We start from the raw sequence: 24,078 nt of genomic DNA on the forward strand, positions 1-24,078 counted from the left end.
ACCCCAACATAAAAGAATCTCTAGGAAAACCGTTCGTTCCGCCGCAATGAAAAATTTCCTAGAGTACAAAGTCCGGTTACAAGCCGAATTGAGTAACCTTAACTGTAGAGTATCTTTAACAGCCGATTCTTGGGATAGTGGTTATAAATATCACTATTTATGTGTGACTTGCCATTGGGTAGATGATCAATGGATGTTACAAAAAAGAATAATACATTTCAAAATGCTGGAATACCCACACACCGGCATTAACATTGCTCACCATTTAATGCAAGCAATAGACGAATACAACCTTCGAGATAAAATGATGTCTATGACTTTTGATAATGCAACCTCTATGACATACACAACTAATCTTATCAAACAAAACTTAATCGATGTACTATTAGACGGTGAAGCTCTTCATACTAGATGTGTTTGCCATGTACTTAACTTATGTGTACAGGATGGAGTTCGGGCAATTGGCCCATACTACAGCAAAATCAGAGATGTTATTATGTCTATTAATAGCTCTAACATGAGATACCAAGAATGGAAGAGTTTTCTAAAATAACAAAAGATAAGGGTAATAAAAATTAGAACCGATTGCCCAACTAGGTGGAATTCCACCTATGACATGTTAACAAAGGCAATTGAGTACAAGGGCCCGTTAACATTATTTTACAACCAAAAATTTCCACAAAATGCTTTGTATGATGATGATTGGAATAACTGTGAAAGATATATGCAGTTTTTACAGTTATTATATAACATCACGTATTGTTTTTCTACTGTTTACAATCCTTGTGCTCAAAACTTTCTTTCTAATGCATGCTTACTCGCCCAACTTTTCGCTGATCATCGCCATCAAAGTGATTATGATCAGTATCTTCCAGCAATGGAAAAAAAGTGGCGTAAATATTATAGTGAGATTCCTTTGATTTATATTTTTGCTTCCATATTAGATCCTAGGCAAAAGTATGAAAACACATTTATGTTAGTTGACATTTACTTTCAATGCATGTTTCTTGACGATGATGTAGAAAACTATAAGACTAATGTGAAGGATCAGTTTTTTGCTTTATATAGAGTCTATGAAGCCAAATATGGCACCGTTCCTCGCTCAAGGCCTTCCCAACCATCCAAAAACGTAAGTAAGAAGGCCAAACATTTATTTTCACAAGCTACTAACTTGATTTCAAGGTTTTCAGCTGATTCATCAATCAGGAGAACGCAAAGCGACGTCTCGGAGTTACAGATGTACCTGAGTTACGACTTCACCAAAGGCATGGACGACGATGAGATAAACAGCCTCGACCTCCTTGCATGGTGGAAACAACAAAGCTCGAAGCATCCAACTTTGGCGGCAATGGCACGAGACATTCTTGCTATCCAAGTTTCCTCCGTCGCCTCCGAACGAGCTTTCAGCGCATCCGGAAGGGTTTTAGACGATAGAAGAACAAGTCTAAAACCCGAAACACTAGAAATGTGCGTGTGTTTCAAAGATTGGTTGGATGCGGAAAATCGCTCACAAGACCGTTCTTACGACCACAACGACAACGAAGAAGGAACCTCCGCTTCCGGTTCGGGTTCGGCTAGTTCCCAATCTATGCAACTAGCCGATGACCTTGAAGGCGAAGGTGAAGACGAAGACGAAGACGAAGACGAGCAAGAAGAAGGAGAAGAAGAATAGACAATTATTGTATATTGTACGATTTTAAAAATATCAATTTTATCATTTTCCAATTTTTGTTTACTACCATCATTGTATGATTTTTATCATTGTTATCATTGTACAATTTTCTCAACTCAAGTAATAATAATATAAAGTACGCATTATTCACATCCGAAGTCCAATTTGCCTTTTTTCCCCGTTTTGTTACAATTTGTAAATTCATATTAAAAAAAAAAAAAATTATACCAATTACTAATAAATCATAAACATTAAATTTTTAAGTAATAGTATAAAGTAAATATATAAATATAAATATTGAATATACAAATTATAAAACATAAATATTCAACTTATAATTATAAAATTCATAACTTAATAACTTATAACTTATAAGTTATAAACTTATAAGTTATAACCTTATAAAACTTATAATTATAATTTTATAACTTATATACATTATAAACTTATTAATTTATAATGTTGTCATAAAAAAAAAAAAATAAAAAAAATTTGAAAACTGCAACAGCCCGCAGGCCGGCACGTGGCCGGCACGGCACGAGCCCGCCAGGCACGAGCCCGCCAGGCACGAGGGTCGTGCCGTGCCGTGGGCTGGCCTGTGAAAATGGCCGGCACGGCACGACACGAAATCCTGGGCCCGCCGGCACGACCGGCACGGTACGAACCAGCCCGTGGCCCGCCAGGCACGGCCCGGCACGGCACGGTGCCCAGGTTTACTTAATAATAATTAAAAGTAAATTTCATCTACATATATAGTATCTTAAGAGTTAGACGTTGCTAATACGAGATATTTTGGCTTAGCTTTGTCGTCATTGCATATACGATAAAAATGTTAACGTTGCAATTGATTATAACATAGACTCTACGAGCGAGGAATATATCTAGTAAACGTTGACATATAATCTAAAATTAATTCTCCTAAGAGTACAACTTTGACTTGTTTGGAAAAAGTTATCAGATAATATAAACTCCTTGCTTAGAGTGATTTCCATTGATCAATATTTATAGGGTGACAATGAGAAACCTAATCATATTAGGTAACTATAAGATATGTAAAGATATCAAAGATAATCTTATACAAAATATGTCCTAAACCTAGGATGAGAATATTCTATGAGTATTTTCTATCACACCCCCGCGGTCAGAGCGGGAGAAAATCGGATGCTCAGACTGGATCTGAATCAGGCATCGAACGGTAAGGATAGTATAGTAACCCATGATCAAAAGAGAAAGTAGTAGAAATGTGCCGGTGATGACGAGAGAAGCAACAGTCACGACCTACATAGAGTAGAGATAAGCACTGCTAGGCCGGAGGAGAAGGAGAAGAGCCGCACACAGACTTGGGCTAAGTTGTTGATCCAGAGAAGAAGAAGCTAAGGGATCAAACCATCATCGGGAAGAAGACACTACACTACTACGTGAAATCACAGTTGAAGAAAAATAAATAAAATTGCGCAAGAAAAGATTAAATCCCACCGCTTGAAATTAATCAATTCTCAGAAGAGAAACCAGGTAGCAAGAAGTAATACTCCACAAAGATTCCAAGTGCTGCAACAATAAAAGGAGCTAACTTGATAGCAAAAGAGATGTGCAAAAGTTGACCTTATTGTGATATACCACCACCAAAACAAAATCTATGTGATTATGTGTTAAAAAAAACCAATGAGGCAATGTAAGAATCATTGTTGGTCATGGGGAGGTGGAAATAGAGTACGGCACATGTAGTAGGTTGGCAGATGTGGTTACTGCCAGTAGTGGGAGGCGGTAGTGTATGCGATTGCCAACAATGATGGAGGAGGCTTTCGCGATTGCTACTGTTGGTGGGAGGCGCAAGGTTACATAAAGATTCTAAAAAAAAAAAAAACTTTGAGAAAAGAAAAAAAAAATTTATATGTGTGTTTGTGGAAGCATAAAAAACTTTGTATATCCCGCCGGTGGGTATAATTTTCTAACCCACCGACGGGGTGAGAATTTTTGTATATAATCCCAAGATCTAACCTAAACTCTGATACCATGTCAGATAATATAAACTCCTTGCTTAGAGTGATTTCCATTGATCAATATTTATAGGGTTACAATGAGAAACCTAATCATATTAGGTAACTATAAAATATGTACAGATATCAAAGATAATCTTATACAAAATATATCTCAAACCTAGGATGAGAATATACCATGTCAGATAATATAAACTCCTTGCTTAGAGTGATTTCCATTGATCAATATTTATAGGGTTACAATGAGAAACCTAATCATATTAGGTAACTATAAGATATGTACAGATATCAAAGATAATCTTATACAAAATATATTCTAAACCTAGGATGAGAATATTCTATGGGTATTCTCTATCAAAAGTGATAAATTAATTTCTAGAATGTGCAAATTGATCAATCTTAATCACTTTTTACTAGTTTGAGGTTATCAAAGGGCTGAATAAGGTATTCGATCTTGGCATAAAGTATCATTTTTTTCCCCAAAATAGTTCATACTATTGTCTCAACTTATTATAACTTTATGATGGGACATAATTTGAACGCATTATGCCATTACAGCTAATGTGAACTACATTTAGTTAAAAAGTTATGATTGAAATTCTGAATTCTCCTTACTAGTTATACACTTATACTCCGTAATTATTCCTTTTTTGATAAGGTGTAAAGAACAAATTAAAAAATATTGACTTTGAAGGAAACATTATCACAATACTAATATAATGTATCATTAATATAGGAGAAAATTAGAACAACTTATAGGAGAAAATTAGAAAATTATTAAAAATCAAATAATTTCAGGTCAGTAAAAATAAGTTTAGTTCAGCAAAAATAAGTTTAGTTCAGTAAAAATAAGTTTAGTTCAGTAAAACTAATTTCAGTTTAGTTAAAATCAGTAACTTCAATGAGGAAATATAACGTAAATTCAGTAAAAATATTTTCAATTCAGCAAAAATAATTTCATTTCAGTAAAATAATTTAAGTTTAGCAAAAATAATTACATTTCAGTAAAAATAATTTTAATTCAGCAAAAATAAGGTGAAGTGAACGGAGCCTTAGTTACGAAAAACTAGTTTGTAAGTCAAGTTATTTGTAATCTATAATGCATCAATTTAAATTACAAAATATTTTCTTTAATCTTTAGATACTCCAACAATAATTACATTTTACGGAAGTTTAATAAATATTCATCTTTCTAAAATGAAATCCAACATCTCATTTCACACTTTAAGAGCTCAATATACACTTAAAATTCTTTGTTCACGTGATCGAGTAATTCGTGTCCCCCTTCCCCCACATGTTGCAATATTCCAGGGACATAGGAACATACGTACATTATTGATCAGATTCGACCTAAATTTGATTAGGAACTAATGTCTTGAATATTGTGGCCTTGTTGTTTGATGAGTAGTTTTTTTTTGAAGAACTTTTAACTTATTGTGTCCTATTAGAGGTTTGATCATTTTAAAAAGCAAATTTAGGTGTTTGGTAAATAGTTTATTAATAGAGCTTTTTGGTTCAAAAAACTTTTTTAAAAAAAGCTCATTATAAAAACCTTGTGAAATTAGCTTTTTGGCTATCAAATACACTATACCTAACAATTAATAGCTATTTACCTAACATGCTAACACTTTTACATAATCAATTATTTACAACCATCTTGTCAAACCAAGTAATATAATCCGTTAGTCAAATCAGTTTATACAATAAGTTATATCGATCAGTAACCAGTCAATTACCAAATAGGACAATTTGTCCATCAAAATCATCAATAGCTGGTTACCATGCAAAGAACAACTTTTATACTCCTACTTAGCACTAGTAAAAATAAATGTTGGCCAGTAAGCGTGTATTTTATTTGGAAAATTATAACTTGACCCATATGTTCATGTGTTAACGTACGCAATGACAAATAAACTTGAAAACATACACGCACGTACATATATATATATATATATATATATATATATATATATATATATATATTTTTTTTTTTTTTTTTTTTTTTTGACGCACGTATTTAATCTACCGCGTGTCCGCCCGCCAAGCCAGCTTCTACGCACATTATATATAAGCCAGCAAGCAGCAACCACTCTAACCTTGTCACTTAGTCATGAAAAGGAGCAGTGAAAGTCTTCTTGAAAAGAATATTGCTCACAAAAATGAGAGAGATTGCATTAATGGACTTTGCTCTGACCTCATTTCCATTATTCCTCCTCAACATATTATCCGTCCCTCCAAGGTACCTATATCGCCAAATGTATAATAAATATTTCATATTCCCTCCGTCCTCAAATTATCTATCCCTTGAAGGTATGTGCACGTGTAGGTGCATACCTGATGGTGGAGGCCGGGTGTAGTACTGTACATATATATACAACTTATCTATTTAATTATGAAGCGTAATAATTGAGATCAATTGATTCAACTTATTTTTTTGTTGTTGTTGCGTAGGGTATATTATCTCAAGCTAATAAGATTGAACAAGCAACAGATTACATAGTGAAGTTGAGGGAGAGAGTTGACAACTTATCAAAGAGAAAGGAGGAACTACTACAAATGACGGTTAACGACGAAGAAGGGACATCATCTAATGAACCAAACACTACTGCTTCAGATAATTCTGACGCAACGATGTCGAATTCGGGATTATCATTACCTATTATCAAAGTTGAAGACTTGGGTAGTTGTTTAGAGGTGCAACTTATGTTGGAATTGGAACATAATATCAAATTACATGAAGTGATTAGGGTTCTTGAGGAAGAAGGAGCTGAAGTTGTCAATGCTACTTTTTCTAATAATACTGGGAATATGGCTTTGCACACTCTCCATTGTAAGGTACTTGTAATTTTTAACTCTTTTGACTTTTTTTTTTTTAATTATTTATTTATTTATTTATTTAGTAAAGAGATCCTGCCTAGACTTTAACCCTCACGATTTTTTTAATTCAGTATTTACGGGTCATACATTTTTTTAAATGATACAAATTAAAGTCAATATTAAAAAAAAAAAAAAAATCCCTACAGTCCATAGTGTTGACCGTGAAGTTGGGTCATGAAAGTCGGGCCTATACCAATCAACCTCCAGTGCCCCATTCTTAAATTTCTAGTCATAAATAAAAGAGATTATTGTTAACTTGATGGAGATCGTATGAAAATCATGTCATTTTCATCTTCTGTAACCAGTAGTGGACATATTTGAATGTGCAATAGACCAATAGTGACTACTTTTGACTAATGAGAATAGATAGGAATCATAGGATATGTTGTCTCAAGCTAATATACCCATTTATATGATATGTTTTACCAAAATACTCACATTTTTTGTATGAGAAAACCTACCATTTTTAGAATTACATTATCACAAATTTTAATTTTCTCTTACAATTATTACGAAAAATATATATATTAACAGGCTCGAAGTTCAAGAATTGGAGTGGAGGCTACAAGAGTATGTGCCAGACTACATGAGTTGATATCATGAATATATGATCATTACCAAAATGTTCAAGTCATACTCATACATACATATTTTTTGCCGTGTTTTCTCCTCTTATTTATATGTAGAAAGAACAAAGGTGGTATAAATATGAAATCCGTCACAAAAAATTACTTTGTGTATGTGTGTTATAAGGGGGCGTTTGCGTTTGTACGTTTTATAATGAATCGATATGAATTATTTTTTTTCTAGATTGTTGATCATATTATTAATGTTGTACATGATCAACTCTAGTTAGTATATTTAATTATTTATCTTACATTTTAAAAAAGTACGTAATAAGGAGTACGTACTGGAGTAGTAATAATTGTATGTTTTGAATATCCAAAAATAAAACAAGGGCTGACATATATATTTTGGAATCGTTGACAACGTTTTTAGTGAAATCTTTAGTGATCTATCTTCATGCCGACCATTACTTTGTAGGTATTACGGAGTATGTACTGTTTATTACCTCTGTAATTTGTAAGTTTTTAACATTAATTGGTCGCACTTAAATTAAGATAATTGAAAAGAAAATATTAGTATAGCGAGTGGGTATAAGAAAAAGGTAGGAAAAGCGATAGAGTACTTAAATAGATAGATTAAAAAAAAGTGGATAAACTAAGAGAGAGTATAAAAGGATTAACATAGTAAAAAACACATACTTGTATGGTATTGCCGAAATACGAAATAAAAGTGTTAAAACTTTTTAGGAAAAATTGACATTTATTACCGGCGAAAGTAACTTGTGTTATATATTGCTACCCGTTTAATTTTTTTTTATTTTTTATTTTGCTACCAATTAATGTTAACTGGTGAAATTATGAAGTGTTACGTTCAAAGTACTATAATAACCTTTATAAACAGAGATAATAGTCATGATACTACTATCATATTATCTGGACCAAGATGCTGACCTAAACTCTTCTTATAAGGTCATTGAAATCACAATTATTCCAGGCCCAGGTCCAAGCCCAAGCCCAAGCCCAAAGTAAAATATGCGAATAACATCTTGACATTAATCATAAAACCACAATGTCAACGTTGATCACATAAATACCTCCCTTCCAACTCCCACTCTTCTTCGAAAAATTGCAAGTTATCTCCTCCATAAACATGTGTAGCATTCCCTCAAAAAAAAAAACATGTGTAGCAAGTGACAATGTTATAATAAAATTCAAAAGTGATCGAGTCAAAGAGATTCAATGGCTTACAAAAGTGTATAATTTTACCGAAATTTTAATAAATTGAATTTGAAAAATTATATAACTATAGTCGATAATTCTAGTGAGGTATATTTTGATTGTTTATCAAGAATATTAACTTGAAATCTTGAGAATACGTACACACTACCAGGGTAATAAGCACACATTTTCTCACATCTAACACGACTTACCGAATGTACTTCTCTTACTTCTCTTTCACACTTGAAGTATTGGAGCTTACCTGAAAGGTTTTAATTCATTTATGTTTGGTTTGTGTGTCGAGGATCGATACACATTAGTGCATATGATGCCTCAAAGGCTTTCTATCTCAAGGCAATTGATTATGGATCAAATTTGTCAAGTCTAGTTGTATCACATATAAACACACGGGGTACTAATATTAAATTTCGTATATGTAGTGCATGATACAACGATTACATTAGAGATCATTGCTTTGAATTTTGAGATGGGCCCACTTGGACATGAAAATTATGAAGAAAAATAAGTCAAAGCAGAAACGGAAAGTCCAAAAGGGAATTAGGGATATGTGTTTGTTGATTCTTCTATAGTGAACCAAAGCACCAAACACCCCCTAAAAAAACAAGCGTGAAGTTGACTAAAACAAATTAAACATGAAGCAATGTTCTTGGTCATCATAAAAATAAAAAAATAAAAAAAAAAAACCTTCTTTTTCACCAATAAAAACATCTACTTGATCAAAAATTCTCTAAAATGGAGGAGAGAGAAAGTAATAAGAGAGGTATGAATTTGTTAGATTTACCAGAAGGATGTCTCTCTCACATCCTTTCACTCACTTCACCTTTCTATGTTCTTCGTTCTTCTCTCGTCTGCAAATTTTTCAACTCCATTGCTAAATCCGATTTAGTTTGGGAGAAATTCTTGCCGTCCGATTACCACCCTTTCATCCAACGGTCATCTTCTTCCCTTTCTACTAAGCTCATCGTCCTCCATCTTTGCCGTTCTTTCATTCTCTTAGAAGATGAGCAAAAGGTAATCTTTTTTAGCTAATTCTCAATTTCTATTTTCTGGGTTTTTTTTGAAAATGATTTTTTTTTTTCCTAAATTGCTTAATTTTGTTCAATTTGATTATAAGGAGAAAAAGGGGTAGTTGATTCCTTGATAATATGTCAATTAAGGGTTATAATTGAGGCTTTTGTTGATTTGATCCTTTTGCCATACCATTTAATTGTAATGTGGAAGGTTTAGGATAATTAGGGTTTGTTCTTGTGAAATTTGGGATATATATATTTTTTTTTTAATTTTGATGAAAATTTCAAGACAGTGAGGTTGCATAAGATATTTATAAGTGTAAATGTGTAATCACACATGAGTTAAGTTGCTCAGGATTGTGAATTTCTAGTGGACATTTTTCTTGATTGTTTTGATGTAATGTCAGAACTCGAAATTTTGAACAAAAGATGTTGGTTTTGATCATCAGAAAAGTAGAGTTTTAATTGGTTTAGGTGTACAATTTGTGTAAGTAAGAGATGGTTTACTGTGAAGAAATTGCAATTTTTGGTTTTTGTAGTAAGATGAAATTAGAGAGTTAATATAATTACTCTTTGATAGCTGGCAAATGAGAGATGGTGATCAATAGGTTAATCTCGGAGATTGGTAGATACCGTCTATATCTACCAGAGTTTAGTGAATTGTTATCAATGAAATTGTGATATTTGTAGAGGCTTAGGAATCATGAAACATGCTAAGCCCTTATGGGGAATGAAGTTTGTGATTTTCTGCCAAACCCCGAGATTAACTCAATCCCTCAACGGTTTATTTGTTATTCTAATAGACAAATACTCACAATAAATCTCCATATCAGAGGTTAATTGGTTACACTCGATTAAGCAAGATTGAGTGATTTGCTGGGGTGTAGCTATCACGTTTTATGTGTTATTTTGATAGGAATATTTGCATTATGCCATGGTTTAATGAAGACTTTCTTCCTGCTTACATGATACGTAAGTGAACCCTGAATTACTTGCTTCTTGGTATAACATATTGTTGGATGCAATTTTCTTTTGTAGAGCTTTTCATTGGACAAATGGACTGGGAAGAAATGTTATATGCTTGGTGCCAGAGAACTTGCAATTACATCGGGTGAGAATTCCCGTTGCTGGAGGTGGAAACCCTTACCTGAGTCCAGGTATTTCTTTGTTTCTCCTCTTTTCTCAATTGAGATATTATGCATGCACATAACACATCTTAGGTCATGTAACAATTTACTGCAAATTGATTGGTTTTGCAAAAGGCAAACTAATTGATGCATTTGAGAGCATATACTCCAAATGTGGCAACAATTTAAAGGGGACATAAAGTGGACCACTTATTTTGTTGATGAACTATTGTATTTTGTTTTATTACATTAGATACACCATACACCTAATAAGAAATCTAGTGAAAGGATGATAGAGATTTTTGTGAGACATTTTTTGTTGGAGATATTCTTAAACTGTACTAGTAAATCTGTAAATGCGTTAAGATATTCTCTTCGCAGACATTATAAAATTAATGGAAAAGAAAAGGAATTGTGTGCTCAGTTGATGTTTCAATGAAATTTATACCTCCCAACCAAAACAGAGCTTTAATGACTTTCTATGAAAAGAACAGCTTACAAATTTTTTCTCACACTTATAATGTGCTAATAGGTTCCCAGAGGTGGCAGAACTATTGGGAGTGGCTGAGCTCTACATAACAGCGAGAATTAGCACACAACTACTCTCTCCAGACACTACTTACCACATGTACTTTTCTTTCATGCTTGGGGCTTGGTCTCGTGGTTTTGATGTCTGTCCTGTCAAGGTTTTCGTTTCAAAGATTGATACTAACGGTGCATATATTGGAGGTAGTGGCTATGATACCTCGAAAACCTTTTATCTCAAGGCACCCGAAAGTGATGATATGTTTGATGATGTTGAGGGAGAAGAAGCTTTTGAGCATCGAAGAGATAGTGGTCATAGATGGATAAAGATAGACATGGGGAAATACTTTAACCGGGTAGGTGATAATGTTGCCGTATTAGAAATGACACTGATGGGAACAGAGGTAGGTTTACACAAGTCTGGACTCATTGTCCATGGAATTGAGATCCTGCCTCTTGATTGAGTTTTAGATTTCGGGATTCAAGATTGTGTGATTTTAGTCATGAAGATGAAAACTGGTTGAAAGGTCAAGTCTCTTGTACAGCTCTCTGTACCCTTTGGCTGGGTAAGTTGGTTGACACTCATTCATGAAGATGTTACGGTATCTGTATTTTTCTGTATCTGAACTCTGAACTTAAATTATTGTGTTTACCAGGTGGTGGCCTCTCCACCCCCTCCCTGGTGGCTGGTGTATTATTGCCCCCTTTATGTGTTTGGTGGAGTCCTAGTTTGGTTACTTACAGTTTGATCATAAGGGGGATTTCATAAATTTTCGACAGGATGTACATCTACTTATATCATTCAAGAAACACTCGTGTGTGCGTGTGTTAGAAACAGTAGTGCATTGCTAACTCAAAAACAGCCCCCTATTATTCGAGTGTTCCTCATCCTCGAAAATGATCAAGGTTTCCTCCGATCATTATTCCATCACAAAAATTACCTTTACTGAGGCAAATTGATAAATTACTAGGTAATTATAAAGACATTCCTTTAGTCGTTGGCGACTCTTCTAATTGTCTTTATCCAACTGGGAACTAGCCATCTTCCTCATCCAAACAAGGCCACTCATTATATTTTTGTTTGCTGTTGACCTGTTGTAGCTTCCTCAAAGAGACAAAATCTTATCATGTAGATTAGCCAGGATTCACGATCACAAACTACATACATGACTTTGATACATCATGAAAAATCTAAAATTTGTGGCTAAAGAAAAACCCGGGCCGGTTTCTCTCTGCTTGATTGAGTGATAGCGTGACACAAACTGTTGGAATGGTGCTTAATAGTCTTAGTACCGTAATTATCACTCCATGCTTTTAAGTATTAATACTAATGTAACAATATCTCAATTTCTACCCGTCAAATATAAACTGTACTCCATACCATTTTCTAGCAATGCATTGTGGTGATCCATGGATAAAATCAATTCTTGAACTCCGACAGATGAAGGTTAATACTTTCATCCCTTTCGAGCATTAATACTCGATTTTATTTTTTAACGAGGCTTTTAAAGGCGTTTAGGTGTATAATAGGGCATGTTTGATTGTTTGGTGCATCCTGAAAGGAAATGAGAGTATGAGATGGGGAATTACTTTCACTTTTGTTCTGGGTAGGTGTATTTTTCATGCCAACCCAATATTGCAGTAAGCATGCATTAAATTTTGGTCCCAAGCATTGTCCTACCATCAAAAAATTAACCTTGATTGAGGCAAACAGAAAAACATATCCTAGTAAGTAATATAGTCTGTAAATAGCAACAGCCAAACTTTTATGGGAAAACTTGCCAAACTCTTCTAGTAAAGAGCCCATCTCTGGCTGGTTATCCCTCTCCTTGAGGGTACACTAAAAGGTACTACGTACAACACCAATAATAAATGTTTTTGACAAAAGAATGGGTATCCATGTGTCTGTTGGCTACTGCAAGTTGAAACCTCTTCAAAAAGACCGAGTTATCCTTTAGATTAGGCTTCGTTTTGTTCAACTTACTTTTTCTGAAAGTAAATTATCTGAACGTACCCACACTTATATTATTTGAGGTTACTTACGATGTAGCAAAACTCTTACTTAGTTACTTATATCAAAACGTATGTGAATTTATCTTAATATATGCGAACTTAATTAAAATAAGATAAAATTTAATGAAACAAAAAACTACCATACACTCTCTTTGTTTTTTATATACTCCGTATTTATTTACTATAGAGTCATATTTTTATTAGGAAAACTGATTGTAGGATAAGATAGTAAAATGTGTTTAATAGGTGTTATTACGACTTACGAGTTACGAGTACATGGTAATGGGACATATGCCGTAGAATATCAAGTGAAATTCATGGCTACACCCTCCCTCGGAGGATTGGTAGATTGAACTCAGCTAAAAGGTTATAACTCGTACAGGTGCGGCCTTTCTTCTAGTGATCGTGAAGAATCTAGCCTATCTAGGTTAATAATACTATATATAGAATAGAAACATGGTTTGGCCACTACCAAAGCAATAATGTGCAAGTAGCTAATGAGGGGCTACGTTCAATTTAACTTGCCTACGTACAAAAAAGTTTGAACAAGTGCTCCCTAATCATCTATGTAAATTGGAATCATACAATAACAAAACCTAGCTATATAAATCATAAAGACAGCGGAATAAAATTACTTTCCATGCTATTATTGTTAAGGTGCATGAATCACTCCCATAATATCATTTTCCCTCCAATTATATTTCTCCGAGTATAATGCATTTTTTACATTGTAGTGTAGCTAGCCGGCTATTTGAAAAGACCGATAATGACCTATTTAATATCAAAGATATTCACATAATAATTTTATATGATACCACAATATTCAATTTACATCCTTATAAACTGAACTAGATACGGAGTAGCATAATTCAAATAAAACAAGTTAATAAGAAAGAGGAACAATAAAGATGTAACAAGAACTAGGTACAATCTTTCAATCAAATGTGGTCTATTTATATCGACAGTAAGATCATACATTCACCTTCTAGACGGGTTCACGGTCTTATCGTCAAAAGGACCACGGCTTAGGACCATTGTCTTTAAGAAAATGTGTAGTAGTGACTGGACTAGTACAGGACGATGTTACTTACACTTCTTGAGTTGAAGGCTTCAAGCCATAACAAACCTTGGATTGGGGGACCATGAATCCACTAAAACATGCATAATTATTTGTTTGAGAGTAAGCTCTCCAAACTTTTGGAAGGAAATGTATGAATTCATGCAATTGTTTAATCATAGAGGTAGATTTGGGAAACTTCATAGTCCAAGTCATTTTTTTTTGTGTATGTGTAAGTATTTCACCCGATCCACCCTTTGGGTTAATTTGGAGTCGAGATCAGTTCTGAATAGTTGGGTTCCAATCCCCTCTCAATTGTTGTTGCAGGAAATCGAACACGTGGTCCTTTCTACCAAGCGTAGTCCCAATCACCATTACACCAACAATCAATTGGTACGGTATAGTCCAGGTCATTGATCTATACAGGAAGTTGACTCATGATAATAATTATTTAGTATTTTGCATTATTTTCTTCTTCTAGCTAAGGTATTATAATATTGTGTGAAGTAGAAATAATGAAGCATAAATTAATTGACGAATTAATTATTAATCAAATTAAAGATTCCTATCTAAGTTGATAATTAATCTTGTTATGTTGACAATTATTAATTTTATATAAGAAGTGGGCATGTGAGATAGATGCCATGATGATGATAAATAATTTGGACTCGACGTAGGATGGATGCGATGAATTGATTATAAACTTATGTTTCTTAGAATTTGGCCGGTGCGTTACTATAGTACTAACCGTACATTCGTGGCTAATACTGCATTAAATTCCTATAATATAGGGGTATCTTAGAGTTGGGCATATGCAAGGTTGTCGTATAATCCTATGTGTGAACTAGTTGATTCAAGTTTCAATGGTTAAAAACAAACGAGTTTGCACATAGAAACTCATTGTACTACGTACTTGAAATTGAAAACAAATTTGTTCATTGTTCGAGTTTTTCTATCTAATGCATCTCTTGTAGAGGATATTGCTTAAAAGGTGGATATTTAATTTTACTAGCTATTCTTTTTATCTCATTAAGGCGAATTACATATAGTTAAAAAAAAACCATTATGTTATTACTTCGTGAATTATCTTCTTTCACTAAATCGCGCAACCATTGGTCCATGACGACCCCTCTCTTTTATCGACACCTCTCTACTTGCTTAAACCGATGGAAGTTAGTTAGTTACACATTAGTGAAATTACCCATGTTTAACTTTGACTTTGATGGAAACAAAATATGAATAAGAGAAAAAACAATTTTAAAAAATGAAAATATAAAAACACCGTCACACCCTGTACCCTAACAATTATGAAAGGCTAATATTGTATTAAAATAATACTAGTACCATAATGAGGAATATTAATTAGGTAATGATTAATGAATAATTCTAAACCAATACAATGGTGCCTTTTATGTTTTTCGATCATGTTCATTTCTTTGCTTGAGAAACAAAATATATCCACACTTTAAATTGTTAACTTTAATAATACACATCAAGGTTTATCAAGTATAAGTACTATGTGTTTCAAAAAAAAAAAGTATAAGTACTACGTATATGTTTTACATTTTTAGTTTTTGAAATTTGTAATAAAAAACAAGTAAGTTGTATAATGATTTTTTTTAATGAAATACATACATTGTCATGTATATATTGAAAACTAATAACACTAGGAAATTAAAAAGTACTTGAGTTTCTGTTTATGGTTCTTTTTATTGAAATCATTTTATAAAAACAAAAAATAGTAGGGGTCTGTTCTCTTCAGCTTAATTTTAGTTCAGTTCAGTTCAGTTCAGCTCCAACTACTCTAGTTCCTAATTTTCTTCTCTCATAAACAATTCATTTCAGCTCAGTTCAGTTCTGCTCCAATCAGTTCAGTTGTTTTCAATAAATCAGAACAGGGGTATTTATAAGATTGTTCAACTCTGTTTATCGTAAAAAAAAAAAAAAAAAAAAAAGTTTAGCTTCAATTAGTCATTAATCATTAGTCGTATGTTGTTTGAAATTAATTATGTTATGTGAACTTCTATAATTTGTTCTTATATTATCATAACTTAATTTCATTGTAGAAGCATATACATGTGAATAAATACAAAGTAATACATACGAGTAGTACATAAAAGGCTCTCCTCTCGATTCTATGTAATTATGGGATCAATTCTTATCACTCAACATTGTGGGATTTGTTGCTCTTTAAACACCAAAAAAAAATGGTTAACAGTAGCAACTTTTAGTAATTCTTGAATAGGATGAACTTTCGTTGATTTTGTTTGAAAAATCGACCAATATGAAGGTAAATATAACAGTGTTAACTTTTAATTTGTAATGAGTTTGATTGTATTTTCTAATAAACTCCTGTTATAAAGATTAATACGTAGTATAATACATTATGAGTGTTTTTAAAAGTTAAAATAATATATTAAAAATAGTACTTCCTCCGTCCCTAAATTAAAAGCCTCTTTCTCTATATTATGTGAGTAATAAATGTTAGAAAGAGGCTTTGTACTCCGTCCCTAAATTAAAACCTCTTTATCTTTATTATGTGAGTGATAAATGCTAGAAATAGACTTTATATTAAGGGACCAATAGAGTAGTATACAAGGGTAACTTTAAATATTTTAAGGGGTAATCTTGTCTTACAATAAGTTAATGAAAATTTACCTTATTCAAGAATTTGTGACTAGCTCATTATTCCATACACTTTTAAGTTGAGATTGTATAATTTCAAACAAACTAGACACTAATAAAGATTAGTGATTTAAATAACCATATACAGAGAGAGTATTAAGTTTAGACAATCGACATGATTAGATAAGTTTTTCTTTTTTTTATGTCTAGTTAGATAAGTTAAAGTTAAATAAAAATCAGACTTTGATTTTTATTTTATTTTTTTGCTTCAAAAAAATAAAAATTAAAGTCTCATTAAACAGATGTACTCATGTACACCAACAAAGTACACCTAAATGAAAATCAGATGAACATAACATAACAGTAAAAAGATAAATGAATAAAAAAAACATGGCAATAAATGAGGGGTGGAAAGGAGGCAGAGAGTAAAGCGGGTGTAAGTCTAAAAGACATGAAGTCAAATATGAGGCAGTTCCATGTGCTCACATGGTTGACGATACTCTGAAATTGGAGAGAGAGAGAAACCCGAGCTTATTCATTCAACCCCAATCCAACCAAATCAATTCATTTCAATTCTCCCAATTTTTCCACAATTATTATACACCCTTTTCTTTTTTTCCCATCATTTTCCATTCAATTACCCTTTTTAATCTACTACTATCTTTTTAATTTTCAAACTCTAATTCCAAAAACCAGAGCTTTCCCAGAAATACCCAAATCACCAGAAAAAAAGGTTCAAACTTTGTCTAATTTCTATCTTTTTTTTAATACCCTTTTCCATTTTTCCATCTTTTTGAGCTTGAATTGTAAGAAAAGATGAAGGAAAGTGGAGATGGTGGGTTTGTGAGAGCAGATCAGATTGATCTGAAGAGCTTAGATGAACAACTTGAAAGGCATCTTAGCAGAGCATTAACTATGGAAAAAACCAAGAAAAAAGATGATTTGGGTGATAGTAATAATCAGACTAGTAGTGATGCTAAACCTGAGTGGGAGATCGACGCTTCTAAACTCATCATCAAGGCTGTCATTGCACGTGGCACTTTTGGGACCGTCCATCGTGGGATTTACGACAGTTTAGATGTCGCCGGTGAGCGTTTTCCGACGCTTTTGTCTCTGTTTTTGGTCTTGCTCACCAACTGTTGTAATGCCTGACTGAAAATTTTTACTGCTCTTTTTTACCCCTTTATTTCTTGCTACTGTCAATTTCATACTTAAATCAAGATGGGTTTTTTGCAATTTATTAGCCATTAGGGTTGCGTATATCATAACCATATTACTCCGTACTATTATAATTAAATACAAAGTATATAATTAGAGAAATTAATTGTTTGATTTGTGTTTGATTAGCTTTGATAGTTTGATGTTTATATTCAAGTTAGAAGATACTGAATTTGGTTTGCTTTTCCGGAATCCTGATGAGGTCCACTGAGATTTGGTCGGTCTGTTATTACATTAGGCATTGTGAATAATGCATTAGGTGGTCCTCTAAATGACTTGGCTTTTTTCTTGTATACTCTTATGTATAATGCTAATGTCATTTTCCATTGCTTCCTTTCTATTTTTAAATTTATTTGGTTGGAGTTTTTTATCTACTTGTGGCAAGTTTTTCTGCCTTCGATTGGTTGTAAATCGTATTGTGAAGATGGCGATGGACCGTTGTGAGGGTATTTTCTGAGAAATCTGTGAGTTAAAAGCACGGGTTTAGCTTGAACTTTTGATGACAAATTTCAATCTTTCACGTGATATCAGCTGTAACATGAAATTAATAGAGGACTTGGAAGTTAATGCAAACTGTTGGGTCTGTTGGGTGATGCATTATAAGCCAACTTGGCCATGTTGAATCTTTTATTGATGTCAGATTGGTTAATTGTTTTAGTAAAATTTCGTTATGTTTATTGAATTTAAGCCCTTTATGCTCGTGCCCGTGGATAAATCGTCTGTGTTTGTGTAGTTTTTATCATGAGATTATGGACTTAATACTTCTCTTATCTACAGTTAAGTTGCTTGACTGGGGTGAAGAAGGCCAGAGAACAGCAGCTGAGATAGCTTCACTCAGGGCAGCCTTTACACAGGAAGTTGCAGTGTGGCATAAGCTTAACCATCCGAATGTGACTAAGGTCTTTATTCATGAATTTTCTTCGCCTTCTTAATGTGGATGAAAATAACTTAATTTCCTTTATCTTGCTTTTCACATATTTGTGGTATCACCTGAACTAGAACAAGAATTTAATAAAAGGGGAAAAAAAAATTCTTTGGAGAGAGTGTACTGAATCTTTCTGTATGGACAAAATCTCACTGTTCTTGCATATTGGAAAGCTTTATTCGTAGATACTTTCAAGTTAAATGATTTCGTTTTCAATTATTAGATGTGGATGAAGTTGCTCAAGGCTGTGTCCATGATTGGCAATTCATGTATGTTTGGATTCTTTAATTGTTCGTAATCTCTTCTGTTTTCATTATTGAATTATGTTCTTTCAATTGCATGAGTAATAAGGCTTCTTTTTATTTAGATAGGCTGCTAGGCATATGTATTGAACAAGCAGATAATAGTGCTGGTACTACTGGATGAGGGTAAATCACTCTAGCAACATGTTTTAATTTAAGGAAACTCTAAGCTCAAAGCATTATAACTATTAAATGCCCGTTATCAATCTGGGGAGCCTTTGCCTGGATTATATCTAATTATGTCAAATCTACTGTCATTTTGTGTGTGGACAAGTACGGGGGATGTACTGCATCAATTTGGTTCATGTAGCCAACCCCCACTTATGGGATTAAGGCTTTGATTGATTAATTAAGGTTGTGGAAGGTATATCATTTTGAAAGTGTAGATGATGATTAAGATATCTAGGCTCTTAAAGTAGTGTTTGGTCAAGTTTCTAGGAGTGGGGCCCTAAAGACCAGAAGGCAAAAGCTGAAAAACATTGGTTGGCCAGCAGGAAGGGGATGGAATTTGGTAGACAGAGAGACTGCAATGTTTAATACTACCTCCGTTAACTATTATTTGCAACAAAGGGGTATTATTTGTGAGATATAAAATATTCCTTTGTTGCAAATAATAGTTAACGGAGGTAGTATTATATACTTAGCTTGAATTGATTAAGATTACGGTTCTTTATTAAAGTCAAAACAATTATAAAAAAAAGTGTGCAAAATTGAGGATCGGGCCAAACTCACCAATCAGTTTCTATTTCTCAAATGCACTTCTAGGAGTTCTAGCCTTCTAGGATACAGTGCCAAACAACCTCAAGTTTTAATATAGGAACCCAAGCAGTTTCTGGAGAAGTGTTTTTAAGTTGTTCCACCCCCCTCCCCCCTATAAGCTTAGCCAAATGAATTGTAATTATGAGTTCTCCTCCCCCCTATAAGCTTAGCCAAATGAATTGTAATTATGATTTCTACCAGCTTCGTATTTTTGTGATAGTCTGAAAACATACTGAATTGATGAGTCAATCAAAGGAATCACCCAACTATCAATTATCAAGATATTCTTATTCTTTATTGCCAGTGTGTGTGCCTAACTTGTTATATATGTGAACCTATGCAAGAAGCCTTATCTATTTGCTTGAATCAATACCCAAAATGATATTCATGATGAAAGCATTGCAGATCACCTATCTAATCCGTAGCCATAATAAAGGCCACATTGTTTGAGGTCAAAGCTATCAAACCTCGTCTTTTTTTTTTAAATAAAGGTCAAAGCTATCAAACTTTTAAAAGTAGGCTATTTTAGATTTTTTGTCTTTTTTTTTTTTTTTTTTTGACAACTCAAAAAAAAAAAAAAAAAAAAAAAACAGATCAGAGGTTTTAAAAAAAAAAAGTTTTTGGTAGTCATTACTCCGTACATTTCATATTGACTTTCCCTGTGTGTTTTAAAGACATGTTCTTGTTGCAAATCTTTTGCCACTTTTGATAAATATTTCCTCAATGTATCCCTACATATGACCACTACCATCATTTATTAGAAGAGTGGCACATGGTGGTTACTCCAAATAGAATTCTAAAGGAGAGTATTACTAGAATTCTAGGAATGAGTTTAGCTTCTAGGGGTTGCATCGGTTTTTCCTCAGATTCCAAACATGAACACCTATATCACTATATGTAACAGAGGGAATAGTCAAAGTTGGATAACTGGTAATTTTAGAAAAGCTCCTTGAACACTAATATTTTATTAGTACTTCTTTATAGCTCAATAGTCAATACATATATTGATGCATTATATATTTCATAATTCAGGATACTAGGATTATATAACATGGGTACTTGGCTCCTTGACATTTGATTCAGCTCAAGATGGCTCATCTTGCTGGAAGTGTAGATGTGTAGTTCTTGTTAAACCATTTCATGTTTTATCTTCACCATAAGTATATACTATTAATAAAATCAATCAATTATACTTCGTATATAATTTTTCACACATTATGTTTCCATGGTTTGGTAGTTAATTCTGTTGGATAACTTTACTTCATTTCTAAACATTTGCATCTCATTTTAAAAATCTGTAGATTAAAAAAATAATAATAAAATTTGAGAAAGTTGGGCCTGCCTTAAAAGGCAAAGTTGATGGCTTTTTTTTGTTGAGATGGACAGTTTTTACCTGACATTCCATTACTTTTAGTAACTGTGACCATTTGTTTCATGCTCCGCGTTATTGCTTGATTTTTTATTTCTTCCAAATTTTATATTTTGGGAGTAGGGTGTAAGTCAGAGCCATCAAATTCTTTAACAGAATGAGTTTAGTGAACTAGGCATTTGTCTGTTCTGTTATCTTGACATCATTTCCTGATCTCGGCAATTGGCTACTCTACAACTGCAATATACCATATCGTACCAAAATCGCCAATGCCAGAAGAGATGTCTCATGTGTGTGTGTGTGTGCGCTTGTGTGTTGAGTGGGGTGGGGAGAGGGGTTATTCAGCAGATATAGATGTTTGCAACATTTTCCCTATAGTTGCAAAAATAAACTCAATGAGTGCAATAATAAATTATTGTACAACTTGGAACCTTTTTTTTTTTTAATAATTTTTTTTTAATCTAGATTTTGGAAAAAGGTCATTGCTACTAGACTAGCAAGTAGCTATTAAGCTCTTTTGAATTCGAAGTTTACCTTTGACTCCAGCTCAAGGGCTTAAGTGTACTTGTGAAGTTCCTGGTTTCAATCTAGACAAAACTGATGGAGTCCAAAGTCCAACCTTATGCCCAAAGTTATGAGAAAAACTATACAGTGTATATTATACTAAGTATACAATATTTTATTAATTTGTATTGTGTGTAGTGAAAATGATCTGTATCATCTAAGTGACTTGGTTACAACTCTTACAAGAACAGACTGCCAGTTTTTTTTGCAACATTTTACTTTTAATCCAATACATGATGAATTATTATGTCGTTATTATCAGAGCTCTTAGTAATATAGATCCTTCTGCATACTGCAGTTTATTGGGGCAAAGATGGGTGCATCAGGATTGCAAATACAAACAGAAAGTGGTCTAATCAGCATGCCAACTAATATCTGCTGTGTTGTTGTGGAATATCTTCCTGGAGGTGCCCTGAAGAATTACCTCATAAAGAACCGAAGAAAGAAGCTAGCTTTTAAGGTTGTCCACCAGTTGGCACTTGATCTTGCTAGAGGGTAATTATTTTTAACTCCCACATAAATTCTATAATGACAAATGTTTTGGCAAACTCATCCAACCTAATCCATTGTATTTCCAACAGGTTGAGCTATCTCCACTCTGAAAAGATTGTTCATAGAGATGTAAAGACAGAGAACATGCTACTAGATAAATCAAGGACTCTGAAAATAGCAGATTTCGGTGTTGCTCGGGTTGAGGCTTCAAATCCGAGTGATATGACTGGCGAAACAGGAACGCTTGGTTATATGGCCCCTGAGGTGAGTCTCTCACCTTACCAATTTCAATTTTGAGCAGCTTTGGGTTATGGGAGTTTGGGATGCAACTTAACTGTTTGCTCCGGTGCCTTTCCCTGGTTTTTGTATTCTACTATTTCTGTTTGCCCAAACAGTGGCTAAGCTTGATGATCACCTAAAATAACTCAATTCAATGACTATCTTTAGAAGGGAAAAGCTGGAATATTTATGTGTGCAGATTGTTTGTTTGGTGTTATTGTTGTACAAGCCCCAAATCAGAACAAATAAATACAGCTCTGACCAAGCTACCATTCCCAGAGATTGGGTTTTACTTTTTGTATTCTTTTTGTTATGTAATTTTGGAGTATTGTTGATTGATGGTTTACAAGATGAGCGATATTAGGGAAGAGTTCCTTTTTTATTCACCCAAATTCGTTTCTTTATTCTGTAACCTCTGATGGATAGAACAAAAACTGAGTAGAGCAGTGAACATTTAGATTGGGCGCTGTTAATGAAAGCAGCACTGAAGAGCCAAAAAGTCCCTAAAAAAAGATCTTCAACGACTAAAAGGCTTGAAAATTTGTGATGTATAACTAACAGCTTGTGACATTTATTTATTTCAGGTTCTAAATGGGGATCCATATAACAGAAAATGTGATGTGTATAGCTTTGGCATCTGTTTGTGGGAAATATATTGCTGCGACATGCCTTATCCCGACCTCAGTTTTTCAGAGGTGACTTCTGCAGTGGTTCGCCAGGTATGCATTATGATATTTTGCTTGTCATGAAAATTTAATCATGTTTCTCCCTTCTGCCCTTTTATTGGGTACTGATTTAGTTCGTCTTGGGATCCACAGAATCTAAGGCCAGAAATTCCAAGATGTTGCCCTAGTGCATTGGCTAATGTAATGAAGAAATGTTGGGATGCTAATCCCGATAGGCGCCCCGAAATGGATGAAGTAGTTTCCTTGTTGGAGGCGATTGACACATCGAAAGGTGGGGGAATGATCCCTGTTGATCAGCAGCAAAGTTGTTTCTGCTTCCAAAGACGTCGAGGACCTTAGACGATGGTGGCTTTTAAAACTTTTCGAAGCAACCAGACTATAATGTCTGGATTATTGATTATTGCTTTGGCTTTTGCGGGAGATACCATCCAACTTGTAATTATGGTGAAAAAGTAAAGGTAATGTGAGCATTTACAAATGGGAAAAACATTCTAATTATTGGTTGTTCCAATTTAAAAGTCTGCATTAGTTGTAGCCAGACTTGTAAATCAATTTCTCCAATTTCCAATTGTCACTCATTTTCCTCTTTTTTTACAGTTGCATATAATTACAATCTGTGAGGAGTTTGTAACTGGAATTCTAATCAAACACTCACAGGTCTCAACATTTCAAATTTAGAAAAATATTAAAACACAATCTATCTTAAATAACAAGAAGATTTTAAGGTGTTTTCCCCCCTCTGCCTTAGGAACAATTATACAAAGTTTTAAAATCGA

General features: G+C 33.6%; 3 protein-coding genes across 5 annotated transcripts; all 3 read left to right on the forward strand.

The window, feature by feature from the left end:
• Positions 1-5,683: 5,683 nt before the first annotated feature.
• LOC110700778 (transcription factor bHLH162-like) lies at positions 5,684-7,505 on the forward strand. Of its 2 annotated transcripts, XM_021878375.1 has the most exons (3): positions 5,684-5,908; positions 6,121-6,504; positions 7,081-7,505. In XM_021878375.1, exons 1-3 carry the CDS (start codon positions 5,780-5,782, stop codon positions 7,147-7,149), a joined length of 582 nt encoding a protein of 193 aa, XP_021734067.1. In that variant the 5' UTR covers positions 5,684-5,779; the 3' UTR covers positions 7,150-7,505. The 2 variants fall into 2 exon arrangements, with proteins under 2 accessions (XP_021734067.1, XP_021734066.1); XM_021878374.1 differs by lacking the exon at positions 7,081-7,505 and having other exon boundaries at positions 6,121-7,057.
• A 1,434-nt stretch (positions 7,506-8,939) lies between these two features.
• LOC110700409 (putative F-box protein PP2-B12) lies at positions 8,940-11,844 on the forward strand. 2 transcript variants are annotated; one of them, XR_002507208.1, is made up of 4 exons: positions 8,940-9,362; positions 10,400-10,518; positions 11,021-11,579; positions 11,670-11,844. XR_002507208.1 is itself a non-coding variant. In XM_021877949.1 (3 exons), the coding sequence occupies exons 1-3, from the start codon at positions 9,084-9,086 to the stop codon at positions 11,475-11,477; spliced, it is 855 nt and encodes a 284-aa protein (XP_021733641.1). In that variant the 5' UTR covers positions 8,940-9,083; the 3' UTR covers positions 11,478-11,844. The 2 variants fall into 2 exon arrangements, 1 of the variants encoding a protein (XP_021733641.1); XM_021877949.1 differs by having other exon boundaries at positions 11,021-11,844.
• Positions 11,845-17,077: 5,233 nt separating this feature from the next.
• On the forward strand, positions 17,078-23,890 carry LOC110700410 (serine/threonine-protein kinase STY8-like). The gene is made up of 6 exons (XM_021877950.1): positions 17,078-17,795; positions 18,704-18,825; positions 22,144-22,340; positions 22,427-22,601; positions 23,201-23,335; positions 23,435-23,890. Exons 1-6 carry the CDS (start codon positions 17,525-17,527, stop codon positions 23,639-23,641), a joined length of 1,107 nt encoding a protein of 368 aa, XP_021733642.1. The 5' UTR covers positions 17,078-17,524; the 3' UTR covers positions 23,642-23,890.
• The last annotated feature ends 188 nt before the right edge of the window (positions 23,891-24,078 follow it).

The sequence above is a fragment of the Chenopodium quinoa genome, unplaced genomic scaffold (genome assembly GCF_001683475.1).
Source record: "Chenopodium quinoa cultivar QQ74 unplaced genomic scaffold, ASM168347v1, whole genome shotgun sequence".
Lineage (NCBI taxonomy): Eukaryota > Viridiplantae > Streptophyta > Magnoliopsida > Caryophyllales > Amaranthaceae > Chenopodium > Chenopodium quinoa.